This window comes from Perognathus longimembris, chromosome 25, assembly GCF_023159225.1.
Source record: "Perognathus longimembris pacificus isolate PPM17 chromosome 25, ASM2315922v1, whole genome shotgun sequence".
Classification (NCBI taxonomy): domain Eukaryota; kingdom Metazoa; phylum Chordata; class Mammalia; order Rodentia; family Heteromyidae; genus Perognathus; species Perognathus longimembris.
Window position 1 is genome coordinate 8,150,279 of NC_063185.1, and position 14,556 is coordinate 8,164,834.

At 45.8% G+C, this 14,556-nt stretch overlaps 1 protein-coding gene across 1 annotated transcript; it reads left to right on the plus strand.

The window, feature by feature from the left end:
• The first annotated feature begins 1,238 nt into the window (after positions 1-1,238).
• LOC125341995 (short transmembrane mitochondrial protein 1) lies at positions 1,239-1,686 on the plus strand. Its single transcript, XM_048334136.1, has one exon. The coding sequence runs from the start codon at positions 1,254-1,256 to the stop codon at positions 1,395-1,397; it is 144 nt and encodes a 47-aa protein (XP_048190093.1). The 5' UTR covers positions 1,239-1,253; the 3' UTR covers positions 1,398-1,686.
• Positions 1,687-14,556: the final 12,870 nt, after the last annotated feature.

The following is a 14,556-nucleotide window of genomic DNA, read 5'->3' on the forward strand; positions in this document are numbered from 1 at the left end:
CCTTTCTTCTAGAACTGTAGCCCACATAATGAATGTGTGCCTAGCATTTCAAAATTAATTCCAGAAAGGGTGGGGGAAGGGAGTCATTTGATTTACAGTTACATTGGATATTAAACTCATATTTCATTGGAATAGTCCTTTGGATTTAGAGGCAATTTCTCAGAGACATCCAGCTCGTGGGTATAAAACAGTTTTCCAGTTACATCTTTATTCCTGTTTGAGAATTTTAAATGAAAAACCACATTCCCATACACAAACATCAAAGATAACCAAGTGTATATCGAGAAAATAATCAAATGTCCATGAGTAGTTGGGGCCTCAATAATATTGGGGGAAAATGTTAAAGTTATTCTGTATTTTCCAGTTGATCTTATTTCCAGCTTTTGCCCATGGAGGAATAGTGTAAGATCATTCAGTGGAGGACAGGAAGCTAGCACTCACACCTGTAATCCTGGCTGCTTGGGAAGGCAGAGAGAGCCAGGAGCATTGCATTGGAGTCAGCCCAGGTAGGAAAGTCCAAGAGTCCTCAAATCCATAGCTAGGGGCTACATTTGTCCAACCAAGCTACATGAGAGGCGGAGCTTTAGGAGGATGGTGATTTGAGGCCAGCCCAGGACAGGCAAGTGTGCAAGCCTCCATCTCTATGGGGGGACATTAGATACAGTGGCACGGCCTGTGACTCCAGCAGGGACAGGAAGAAAGTTAGATCGATTATACTCACACAGGTACCTGGGAAGGAAGCAAGACCTTATCCTAAAATTAGCCAGGGTGAACTGGGGCTGCAGGGGGGCTCAGCCATATCATGCCAGCCTTGTACTCATGAGGCCCTGAGCTCAAATCCCAGTACAGTAATAAAGAGAAGAAAAAAAATCAAGATCCCTCAGGGCTCGTTTCTATGCATTTTGTGGCCTAAGGAGTGGAGGCTGAGATGTACCCCTAGCCCCTGTAGCAAACTGAGGTAAACTAGCAGCTAATCTGCTCAGGAATTAAATTAAAGAAAGGGTACTGGGGAGGGGGTATGTGAAGATGATCCAAATAATTATATACAATATATAAATGTATGTGAACATACACACACATATATATCCCACACATACATACATGTATCTATGTGTGCATATATGTTTATATACATATGCATGCTTGTGTACGAATCCAACATAATGAAACCCACTGAGTAGTGTTTGAACAAGCAGGAGAGGGAGGGGTTAAGAAAACACAACAGGGGTCCTCTGGTCCTCCCCACCGACATCATGCTGCAGTTCCTGCTTGGATTTACTTTGGGCAACGTGGTTGGGATGTATCTGGCTCAGAACTATGATATACCAAACCTGGCTAAAAAAATTGAAGAGATCAAAAAGGACTTGGAAGCGAAGAAGAAGCCCCCCAGTTCCTGAGGCCATCTCCAGCACTGTATTCTGGACACATCGATTTTGCCCAGCCACTCTGGGGAGCTCCTTTACCTCCTGACCCAAAGCTTCTGTTCTTATCTGTCTCAGCCATTTCTTACTCGCTAGACCCTGGGTGTTGCCTCAGAGCAGAAATGGGGCCACAAGTTCAGAACTCCTTTCTGCTTCCAACAGCCTTGCCTCCCCCCTATCTTCCTCTCGTGTACTTGGGAGGCTCTAAGACTGGAATTATGGTGCTAGATTAGCAAACAAGACCTTTAATTCATAGTTTCTTTGGAATTTCGGAAACTCTTTTGTCAAAAGAAAAATTGATGAGTTTTGTATAGCTGATCGGATATAAGTAATGCTGATTTCATAGTTTAGCAATTACAATGGGTGCTTGTTAAACACTTGTTACTAAATTTTGTTGCCTCTGAGTAATTAAAATGAATGTGTAGAAGCCAAAAAAAAAAAAAAGAAAGAAAGAAAGAAAGAAAAGAAAACACAACAGGCTCACATCAGTCTTCCTAGCTATTGAGGAGGCTGAGATCTGAGGATCAGGGTTTATAGCCAACCTGGGCAGGAAAGTCTGTGAGACTCTTGTCTCCGAGGCACCACCAGAAAACCCCAAGTGGTGCTGTGGCTCAAGTGGTAGAGCGCTAGTCTTGAACAAAAGAAGCTCAGGGACAGTGCCCTGGCCCTGAGTTCAAGCCCCAGGACCAGCAAAAAAAAAAAAAACAAAACTAACAAATCAGTAAATAAGAAACTTAAACAGTACACATCAAAAACTTACTTTTACTTAATTTCTAGCTAGGGTCTCACATTTTTGCCTGGGACTGAACTCAAATTGTGACCCTCCCACCTATGCCTCCAGTGTGGCTGCAACATCGGGTGCCCACCACCACGGCTGGCTTATTTCCTCAGATGGGGTCTTGTTAACTTTTCAACCAGACCACCCTTGAACTGTAGTCCTCCTGATACCTACTTTCAGAGTAACAAGGATTATAGGTGTGAGCCACCTGGCCCAGCATGTGCCTCCTGCTGTAGTTCAGGTTTTAGCCACCAGGTGTCGCCCGAGAAACAGCTTTTAGAGGCATAGTCTCTGGAGTTGATACTTGGCAAATAAAAAAATAAAAACCCACACAACTTTTAATCTTCATGCATGGAAATTAATGGAAATTAGAACATTCCTGTTGTGCCATGTCAGGAAACATACCAAAAGCCCTGTGGATGAACGAAGATATTTACTAGTGTTTACTAGTGTTTACTAGTGTTCACAAATACAGTCAATGGACTTTTTTTTTTTTTTTTTTTTTTTTTGGCCAGTCCTGGGACCTGGACTCAGGGTCTGAGCACTGTCCCTGGCTTCTTTTTGCTCAAGGCTAGCACTCTGCCACTTGAGCCACAGCACCCCTTCTGGCCATTTTCTATATATGTGGTGCTGGGGAATCGAACCCAGGGCCATATCCCCAGCCCGTCAATGGACATTTTTAAAGTCTTCAGTATGTCCAGTTTCCAAAATCTTACGCTAAATGGAAGAACTCTTTTCTCATGAAAACGGTTATAATAGTTTTTGTTGAGACATGGTCTCTTTATGTGGTGTGGGCTGTCCAGGAACTCATTGTGTGGCCCCTCTTAACTCTGCCTCCCTATAATAATCACAATAATATTAATTTTATATGACCCATAGGGTTTTTTGTTCATTTGATGGCTTTGGGGTATGTGTGCTGGAACAGAGGCTTGAACTCATGACCTTGTGCTTTCGCTTAACTTTCTTGTTTAAGGCTGGCGCTCTACCATTTGAACCACATCACTATTTCTGGCATCAGGCTAGTTGATTGGAGATAAGAGTCTCATGAACTTTGCTGCCTGGGCTGGATTCAAACCGTGATCTTCAGACCTCAGCCTTTTACACAGACATATTCCTCACTCACCTTTGGCCTTGAACAGATTTTCATCTTTTGTTTTTTCCCTTCTTACATTAATCTGAAGGAACTAAGTTTCTACTGAGCACAGAAATAAGATAACTTATTCAATAGGTTGAAATATCCTCATGACCATCTTTCAGTGAGCAGGGCTCCTAGAGTTCTCTTGGGAAATTTTATTTATGTGAAAGACAGATGAAGGACTGCTGGCTATAACCTAATTTAGTCAGATGCTTCTGATACCAAAAAAAAAAAAAATCCAGTGACCTATAAAGCACTTATTTCCTTCAGTTTCTAGGGAAAGGAGGTCACTATTTCTAGCACTTATTTTATTCCTGATCTTTTTAGCTTTGAGCTGTGGCATGAATTTCTTTTGATAAGGTGGCTGGGCGAATTGAGAGGAAAACACCAGAAACAGAAGTCAAAGCCCCACAGGGATGATGGGAAAGTGTCCCAGCAGATAGTCCACTTCCGCCCTGCTAGGCTGCTGCCTTCACCAAAGGGACCTGGATCAAAAATGATGTGGCTCACGCCTGTAATCCTAGCTACACAGGAGGCTGAGATCTGAGGATTGAGGTTCAAAGCCAGTCCCGGCAGGAAAGTCTGTGAGACTCTTATCTTCAATCAGCCATCAGAAAACCAGAAGTAGCACTGTGGCTCAAAGTGGTATAGCACTAGCCTTGAGCACAAAAAGCTCAGGAACAGTGCCCAGGCCCTGCATTCAAGCCCCAGGACTGGCATAAAAACAAAACAAACAAAAATCTCAAATCCTCACAGCCACAGAATACAAGTACAAGTCAGTCACGTTTAGTAAATCTTTCAGGGTATGTTTCTATAATGCCAGTCATCTTGTGATGACCTTTTTTTTTTTTTCTTTTTTTTGGCCAGTCGTGGAGCTTGAACTCAGGGCCTGAGCACTGTCCCTAGCTTCTTTTTGCTCAAGGCTAGCACTCTGTCACTTGAGCCACAGTGCCACTTCTGGTCGTTTTCTATATATGTGGTGCTGGGGAATTGAACCCAGGGCTTCATGTATATGAGGCAAGCACTCTTGCCACTAGGCCATATCCCCAGCCCCTTGTAATGACTTTTGTGGAATGTTTTATTCCATCTGTTGTCTGTCCCCAGCCAGTGCCGGGCTATCAACTAAATTCTAATTACAATACAGTAAAATAGATTCCTAATTTTCCTCATGTAATTATCAACCAGCATGGAAAAGCAGAATATAGCAGTACTTGATATAACACAAACAACTTTTCCTTTCGACAGAAAATTCTACTTAGACAATTTATAAAGGTGAAGAAATCGACACCAACAACGATGAATCATCTCTGGGTAGGGTTTTTTGTTTTTGTTTTTTGTTTTGAACTCAGGGCCTGAGCACTGTCCCTGGCCTCTCTGTGCTCAAGGCTAGCACTCTGCCACTTGAGCCACAGCGCCACTTCTGGCCATTTTCTATATATGTGGTGCTGAGGAATCGAACCCAGGGCTTCATGCATACAAGGCTAGCACTCTACCCCCTAGGCCATATCCCCAGCCCCCCTTCTTCACAGTTTTTTTTTCTAATCTAGGTGGATAAAGAGCAAGTCGCAGGAGTTTCTTGTTAAAGAGTAAAATCAAGAAGAAGTAAAGGAGTTAAAGCTTGGATGTAGAGGAATGGTAGTGATACCATTTCCCAGCTGGTGGCCATACAGAGAAGAGAGGACAGAGAGAGGAGAGAGGGGAGAGAGAGGAGAGAGAGAGAGTGTGTGTGTGTGTGGGGATAATTTGCACACAGCACTCAGTGTGGCCACTTTGAGCATGCGCATTTCACAGACCAGGAGCCAGGCACAGCAGATACACACTGTCCTGGGCTCACCAGACACGCCCTTCTCGTCCACATCCCCATCCCTAGCCTGACAAGCCAGGGGTGGGATCGGAGCCCAATCCATTCTTCTCTTTCTTTCTTTTTTCCCTTAGGTCTGAGGCTGCGCCTCGAGTGCAGCACCCGCAGCTGCTAGTGCCCACTGGCTAGTGCTCTACCGACTGAGCCACGCGTCCGGCCCTCGGAGCCCGATCTGGAACACACCTTCTCCGCCCAGCACATCCTCCTGAGGTACCTGGGTGTCTGAGCTCCAGGACGCTCAGCCACAGAGCCACAGTCCCATCCTCCCTGCTCCCCCACAGCCCTGCTCCTTCACAGATGTATTCCAGCTGGATTTTGGCTCCCTGCCGCCCCCCCCCCCACAAGCATTTTACACTAAAGAAACAAAATCACAAAGCAAAGCGAGGCACTGTTAGCTCCTGCCTGTCATCCTAGCTACTCAGGAGGCTGAGATTGGAGGATCTCAGTGTGGAGACAGCCCGGGCAGGAAAGTCTATTAAGATTTTTGTCTCCAGTGAACCATCAAAAAGTTGGAAGTAGCACTGTGGCTTTCAAATGGTAGAGGGCTAGCCTTGGGCAAAAGAGCTCAGGGACAGCACTCAGGCCCTGAGTTCAAGTCCTAGGATCAGAGCGCGCGTGCGCGCGCACACACACACACACACACACACACACACACACACACACCAAAAAAGGAATTGCTTTGATTGGGGAATGGGGTGGGAGATCAATTCCATCTGTCCATTTCCCCCACCTTCCTCTCTGGAGATCCCAAGGGGCTCTCAGTTGAGCAATTTTCTGAGAAAACCTCTGCCGACCTCGGCCTTATCCCTGACCCCAGGACACATGGTCATGGAAGAGGTGCCAGGTGTTCAGGAAAGGAGGCTGTACCCCCATCTCCTCAGGCACCATCCTGGGATGCCACATGCCCAGACTCCCTTGCCACCTGTTCCTACACATTTACACCACCTATGTTCAATGGCATGGGCTGGCTTTGAACCATCCTCAGATCTCAGGTAGCTGAGATTGCGGGTACGAGCCACTGGCAAAGGCACGTAGTTTTGAAAAGAACATAAAAGTTCAAGTTTGCACATGATCTAAGCTGAGAATCGGAAAAGGTTTTAATATCCAAGAGAAAGAAGTCAAAGTTTATTCCAACTAGGCAAGAGGGTGGTATGTGAAATAATGAATGAAATAAACATATTAAAGTAAAATCTAATGAAGTGGAAAATCCTCTGACTTCACAATGTTGCTAGGATCTGGCAGTGCTGTTTGTGGCCAGAAACGTTCCTGTTAGATTCATGCAGGTGACAATGGGTCAGATCAGAGAGAGCTCAGACACAAAGCAACTGGGCTAAGTTGCTTGCTGAAATCATGTACAAGACTTTTCCAGAAAACAGGGCCCAGGTTCATCAGATGTGAAAATCTGATATGGAACACCAGGACATCTAGCCACTTTTAAAACAGGATATTTGTTTATTTATTTACTTACTTACTTATTGCCAGTCATGGGGCTCTAATTCAGGGCCTGAGTGCTATTCCTGAACTTTTCCCCTCAAGGCTAGTGCTCTACCACTTTGAGCCACAGCACCACTTCTGGTTTTCTGTGATTAAAATTGGAGATAAGAGGGCTGGGGATATAGCCTAGTGGCAAGAGTGCCTGCCTCGGATACACGAGGCCCTAGGTTCGATTCCCCAGCACCACATATACAGAAAACGGCCAGAAGCGGCGCTGTGGCTCAAGTGGCAGAGTGCTAGCCTTGAGCGGGAAGAAGCCAGGGACGGTGCTCTGGCCCTGAGTCCAAGGCCCAGGACTGGCCAAAAAAAAAAAAAATTGGAGATAAGAATCTCATGGACTTTCCTGCTCCTGCTGGCTTTGAACCACAATCCTTAGATCTCGTCTTCCTGAGTAGCTAAGATTACAGATGTGAGGCCCTATTGCCTGACCACTGTGTATTTTTACTCTTGGTGTTGTTCTAGGTATTAACTGCTATCAATCAGAAATTACTCATGCTGTCTTCCATCAGACTGAGCAAAAGATACTTTGCATTACTTTATCTTCCTCCTTTATGCTTGTTTTAACTACTTCCTCTGTGTCAGCTTGGGATAATACAATGGTGTAATTTAGCGTCAACCCTCAAACATAATTTGGAACCTCACCTCAAGAAAAGAAGGCTTTATTCTTTTTATTATTATTTTTCAATCCATTTTCTTTCTGTTGTTCAAATGATTTCCAGAGCTTTTAGCTATACTTCAAAGTTGAAAGAGGAAAACATTTATTCCATTTTCCTGGGAGTGTCAATCTATGTTTTCCATTTAAACTGTTCTCTATTTTTAACTTGGATCATAAAATATGTGTTCACTCTAATGCGTGAACAATACAGAGATGTGTACAGAAAACCTACATACTGTAAGTCTGTCTCTGCCCCAAATACATCCTCCACCACCATCCTCATTTCCAAACTACCTGTAGCATAATCCTTTTGTTTTTGTTTTTTTTGCCTGCCCTGGGGCTTGAACTCAGGGCCTGGGTGCTGTCCCTGAGTTTCTTTTTACTCAAGGCTACTAACACTCTACCACTTGAGCCATAGCGCCACTTCCGGTTTTTCCATGTATGTGGTACTGAGGAAAAGCACCCAGGGCTTCGTGCATGCTAGGAAAGCACTCTACCACTAAGCCACATCCCAGCCCAAGCACTCTACCATTTTGAGCCACAGTTCCATTCCCACCATTTTTGTTTTTGGTTTTGCTAGCTAATTGAAGATAACAGTCACACAAACTTTCTTGCTTGGGCTGGCCTCAATCTGTGATCCTCAGCTCTCAGCCTCCTGGGTAGCTAGAGTGACAGACATGAGCCTGTTACCTGAGAGAACTCCACAGTCGGGGCCACTTCCGAATGTTCTCAGGAGGATGCAGAGACTCCAGGCTTTTTCCAACTGGTCACCAGCAGCAGGGCCCCAGACTCCGTCATGTTTGTTCAAGTCGCTCAGCCCATATAAGGTCTGAGCTGGGGGTGGGGGCGAGTCTATGCTGTTGGTTAAACTTCTAGAGAGACAAGTTTGCATTCACAGCTCAAGTGCTGGCTTGGAGCCAGGATTGTGACCTTTAGGAAGTTGACCTTCCTCCTTGATGCTGCAAAAAATGGCCCTGATACCTACACCTGACTCCAAGATCAAAGACAAGGCCAGGTGTATGGTGAGTCCTCCTAGAGCCTTATCTAGTTATTACTGCTGTGTTTTTGTTGTTATTGTTGTTGTTCCCCCAAACACAGTGCTTTTCACCAGAGCACTCCACCATGATGGCAGGCCTTGGAAATTCTGACCTCAGTCCTCTGTTTGGGGACGGGGAGCTAGGTGCACACGCAGCCCTATAGGAACGCTTGGGATAGTAATCCTGTCTGAATAATGAGCCAGCGTGGGAGGGACAGATGGACAGATGGCTGGACAGCCCTGTGTGAGAATGGGGAAGGAAGGGAGAGGTATGGATGGAATTCACAGTTGTCTCATAGATTGGAGAAGATTGGCAAACAGTGTCTGCTCCGTTTAAAAACATTGTAGGAAACGGGGCTGGGGATATAGCCTAGTGGCAAGAGTGCCTGCCTCGGATACACGAGGCCCTAGGTTCGATTCCCCAGCACCACATATACAGAAAACGGCCAGAAGTGGCGCTGTGGCTCAAGTGGCGGAGTGCTAGCCTTGAGCGGGAAGAAGCCAGGGACAGTGCTCAGGCCCTGAGTCCAAGGCCCAGGACTGGCCAAAAAAAAAAAAAAAAAAAACATTGTAGGAAATGGACAGAATCGTCCCCTGGTGTGCGCACATGCACGGGCCTTTGAGACAGAATCACAGCAGCCTATGGAGGAAGTGTGTCCACTTGTGCATCAGAGAAGAATGGCTGTCTCCTGTTCATTCCAGGCTGCCCATTGGCTTCTTTCCTCCGGGTTCTGTCTGGAGGTTATCCATCCACGGTCACCCCCAGTGTAGAACATGCTGAAGGCTTCAGGCCTCTAAGTCAGTTCTTCCAAAGATGGACTTCAAGGCCAACTGCTGCCGGCTCATACCAGTTAGCCTAACTACCCAGGCGACTGACAGTGGAGGATAGTGTTCGAAGACAGCCTGGGCAGGAATGTTTGTGAGACTCTTCTTTCCATTAAACTACTGAAAACCTAGAAATTAAGTGGGAGAGTGTGAGCCTTGAACAAGAAAAAGCTCAGGGACAGTGCCCAGGCCCTCAGTTCAAGCCCCAGGACTGATACACAAAAAAATTTTTTTAAAAAAGTTGACTCCAAAAAGAACAACACTGTTTTCAGCTTTGTGTTGTTGAGTGTCGCCTTCTTCCTTGATTTAATGATTCCCTTCCTTTAAATAGAGCCAGGTTAATCAGGTGTGTGCTTTTGTGAAATCTAGCTCAATATAGGAGCAATTAAACTCATGAAACCTTTCTGAGACGAGTCTAGCACTGTTTGCCTCTGATAAATGTGACAAGCAACACCCAAACAATCTCAGCGGCAGGAGAGGATCTGCCATCCACCATGCTGCTTTTCTCGAAGGGCTTATTTTTTTTCTCCTTTCTTTTATTCTACACTAGCATGCATTGATGCCAGGAAGGGGGTTCACTGATGCTTTCATACATGCAAGCAGGGCCCTGTGAAAACCTTTACCCCCTTAATGCTGTTGTTCCTCTTCTCTCCTCCTTCACCTTTGGTGAGTTTTATTATGCTGTCTTCATTTATCATCTATCTATCTATCTATCTATCTATCTATCTATCTATCTATCATTTAGCATTTTTATCCTTTCATCTCACAGTATCCTTTTCTTTCCTTGTCCACCTCCTGCCAATCCTCTCAGCAGTCCCTCTTATACTTCTTCTTCTTCATCATCATCATCATCGCCATTATCGTCATCTGCCTCCTCTTTCTCCTCCTCCTCATTTTAGGTCTGGGTTCCCCAAATAGAACGTGGTATTTGGTTTTTAGGGTTTTTCTTATCCCGCTCAACATGATGATCTCCAGTTCCGTCCATTGTCCTTGGGGTGACAGAACTCTTAGTTTTCTTAATGGCGGAGCCATTTTCGATGGTGAGTAGACACCGGGTTTTCTTTACTCGTTCCTTGGTTGGGCACCTGGGTTGCTGCCACAATTGGGCTGCTGAGAGCAGAGCTCCAAGGAGCCTGGGCACAGGGGCACCTCCCTCAGACACATGCCTACGGATGACGTGGAGGGTCCTGTGGAAGGTCGGTTGTTAGTGTTTTGAGGTCCCTCCATACAGATTTCCACAGTGGTTGCATTGCTTCACATTCGCATCACTGTGTACGCAGGCTCCTTTCCCACCCCATCCTCCACAGTATTCATCAAGGCTAGTTTTCTTGATGGTTGCTATTCTGACCGTAAGCGCAAGGCCCTGAGTTCAAACCCTGTACTGCCAAGGTGTGTGTGGTGCGGGGGGGGGGGGGGAGGGGAGGGAACACAGGGAAATTGACTGAAACTGGCTTTGGGGCTGGGGCGCAGCTCATGTGGCAGAGCCCCCCACCCCCAGGACACGGCGGCGTCTCACTGAACCTGCCCCAGAATGTGAGCAGACCTCCATCAGGAACAGGAGCTTTGGATAACAACATGGGGTCTTTTGGTCAGGCATACTTCATTTCTTAGAAATAGCCCACTGAGCCTGGCGCCAGTGTTCATGCCTGTCATCCCAGCTACTCAGGAGATCGGAGGATCCCGGCTCGAAGCTAGGCCAGGTAGAAAGTCCATGAGACTCTTGTCACCACTAAACTACCCCCAAAAGCCAGTGCTGGAGCTGCTGTTCAAGTGATAGAGCACTAGCTTTGAGTGAAAAAGCTCAGGGACATGAGTTCAAGCCCTAGGACTACCAGCACACACACATATACACACACACATACACATACATACACACACTCCTCTAGCTTAATGATCTTAATATATACAAAGAAAGCTATAATGGGAAACATCTGATGTTCAGCTCATTTATTTATTTATTTTTTGTTTGTTTGGGGTTTTTTTTGGCCGTCCTGGGCCTTGGACTCAGGGCTTGAGCACCATCCCTGGCTTCTTCCCACTCAAGGCTAGCACTCTGCCACCTGAGCCACAGCGCCCCTTCTGGCCGTTTTCCATATATGTGGTGCTGGGGAATCCAACCGAGAGCTTCATGTGTAGGAGGCAAGCGCTCTTGCCACTAGGCCATATTCCCAGCCCCCTGTTCAGCTCATTTATAAAGGTGGCTGGGAGATAGGACAGCTGACATGCTATTTGATGGCCAGAAATCTAACCCCATCTCAAGGCGCACACATGGCTGCATGCTCCTCCTGGGAGGTTTGGAGTCGAGCCACTGGGATTGTCACATCTCAGTTCCTCCTGGATAAGTTCCCATCTCACCCTCACGCCAAACCCCAAGCACTGGCAACTGTGTCAAGGGAGGACAAAAACCAAAAAAGACTCGGGCCCTTCACAGTCCTTTGCTCAACTAAGAATGAATACAAATGAAAGCTACACACGTGCATGCCCTTCAACCAATGGAGGAATCCGTTATACACTTATTAAAAGAGAACGTATACATGTATTCTCATAAAGCATGAGAAGCTTGTTTATCCTTAGAGACTTTCAAATCTCAACCCTTCTTGTTTGCTTTCTCTTTTTTAGAGTGCTCGCCTCGAATACATGAAGCCCTGGGTTCGATTCCTCAGCACCACATACATAGAAAAAGATGGAAGTGGCGCTGTGGCTCTAGTGGTAGAGCGCTAGCTTTGAGCAAAAAGAAGCCAGGGACAGTGCTCAGGTCCTGAGTTCAAGCCCCAAGACTGGCAAAAAACAAAATAAAACAAAATTTTTTTTAAATTAAAAAAATCAGTCCTAGGGTTTGAACTCAGGGCCCGAGTGCTGCTCCTGAGCCTCTCTGTGCTCAAGGCTAGCGCTCTACCATGTGAGCCACACCACCACATCTGGCCTTTTCTATTATGTGGTGCTGAGGAATCGAACCCAGGGTCATGCATGCTAGGCAAGCACTATACCACTAAGCCACCTTCCCAGGATCACAAAGCATTTTTAGCAGAGTCAATATTCATGTACCTACGCCCTTTCATTTTCCACCTTGCATTTCTACATGTCAGTTGAGCTTATCTGAACTAATTTCCCCTTTGCCGGAATAGTGTAGTCTACTGGTGACAGAGTCTCTCATGTTACTTGTGTGGTAATTATGTTGTTGTCATTTTCAAGGTGATGTCAGGTATAGATTTCTGGGAAGACAATTCTTTTCTTTCATCATGCCAAACATTCCATTACATCCATTGCCTTCTATTTTGTTTATTTGTTTTGTTTTTGTTGCCAGTCCTGGGGCTTGGTCTCAGGGCCTGAGCACTGTCCCTGGCTTCTTTTTGCTCAAGGCTAGCACTCTACCACTTGAGCCACAGCGCCACCTCTGGCCGTTTTCTATATATGTGGTGCTGAGGAATCGAACCCAGGGCTTCATGTATACGAGGCGAACACTTTACCACTAGGCCATATTCCCAGCCCCCATTGCCTTCTAAATGACAATATGTTTTTAAAGAATTAATCATTCCATCTCATTATTGTACTGGGATTTGAACTCAGGGCTTTAGGCTTACTAAACAGTGCTCTACCACCTGACCTATGCCCTCAGTCCTTACTTGCTTTAGTTTTCTCAAAGTCTCTTGTAATCCCATGTAGCTGAGATTATAGAGGTGAGCTACCATGCCTGGTCCTCTTTATTTTTGAAGGCAATGTCTTCAGTTTTCCTTCCCTCCCTCCCTCTCTCCCTCCCTCTCTCCCTCCCTTTCCTCCCTTCCCCTTCCTCCTCTGCCCCTCCCTCCAGTGTGCCCTATCAAGTTTAGCACTGTCACTGGGATGTGACAGTGATGGTTTCTGTTTTTATTTAGAGGTTAATCCCTTTATGGAGTATGTGGTTCGCTCACGGCTAACTGCAATTGGGTCAGGGAAAATTTTTACCTTTTCACACTATTCTGTTTTTCTTATGTGGTCCTCTTTTTTTTTTGCTCTCTTTCTCTGTTGCATTTCTTCCTGTGTATGGAAAATTTAAGGCTGGAGGAAAAGGATGCACGGGCAGAAGCGACATTTCCCGCCTGACTTCCTGATGGTATCTGATCTCATTTCAAACTGTCCTTGGAGTGTATTTTGTGATGAAGCAAATATTTTACATTAATATCAAAGGCCAGAAGGTAAATTTTATCTGTTCTGGACTATGTGAAACAGGCCACTTTTAATTTAAAAGGGAAGAGCAGGATTGAATAAATATTTTAACTGTAGACCATCTGAATGGTTTGTATGAATAAACTCTAACCTACAGGCCAGACTGAAGGCCTGGGAAAAAGAATAAAACAAACACAGTTTTTGTCAGAATAATATTTCTTTCTTTCTTCCTCTCTCTCTCTCTCTCTTTCTCTCTCTCTCTCTCTCTCTCTCTCTCTCTCTCTCTCTCTCTCTCTCTCTCTCTCTCTCTCTCTCTCTCTCTCCCTCTCTCTCTCTTTCTCCAGTCCTGGAGCTTGAACTCAGTGTCAGGACGCTGTCCCTGTGCTTTTTGTGCTCAAGACTGGTGCTTTACCACTTAAGCCACAGCTCCGCTTCTAGCTTTGTACTAGTTAATTGGAGGACTTTCCTGCCTGGGCTGGTTGTGAACTGGGATCCTCCTATCTCAGCCTCCTGAGTAGCTATGAATACAGGTGTGAGCCACTGGTGCTTGGCTTTATTTCTGAACCTACTGGCTGCTCATGAAAACACAAACACTGCGAAGTCCCTACCAGTGCCCACATTGCAGAGAATGAGCACTGATGACCCACAGAGGGTTTGATTTCAGCCATTTGACTTGCTCCTGCTCCATTCCTAATTTCCCATCATCTTTCTAGCAAAACACAAACAAAACCCTCACCAAACAGCAACCTTTACTGAGTCAAAAAAAAAAAAATCTCCCAGCACATCCCTGATTGATTAAATCCTTTGAATGCTGCATTTACTAAGTTACCGCTGGGAAGCAGCCAGAGAGAGAGAGAGAGAGAGAGAGAGAATATACAGTTACCAACCAATGTGACAGATGGCTGCAGGAGTAAGCTTCGCTTTTCCTCCCATCTCTCTGCCTCTGCTTTTTGGGGGAACTCTCTGTCCCTCTCCCTCCGTCTCTGTCTCTGTGCCCTGACCCCAGGGAGAGGAGGGCTCCCCACTTAAATAGCTAGCCCCCCTTGCAGTGGGGTCTGCAGACCCTGAAAAGACATTTCAGAAGCATTCCAACACAGCACAAATCAAAGCACGCCTGATTTGCGCACCTAGGGGGAGGCCTCAACCCATCGTTTCCGTAGTGATATAAAATGGACTTCACTCTCGATCACAGGCAAACACTACCAAGG

Coding starts and splice junctions, on each gene's coding strand:
- LOC125341995 (XM_048334136.1), top strand. CDS start 1,254: ATGCTGCAGTTCCTGCTTGGATTTACTTTGGGCAACGTGGTTGGGATG.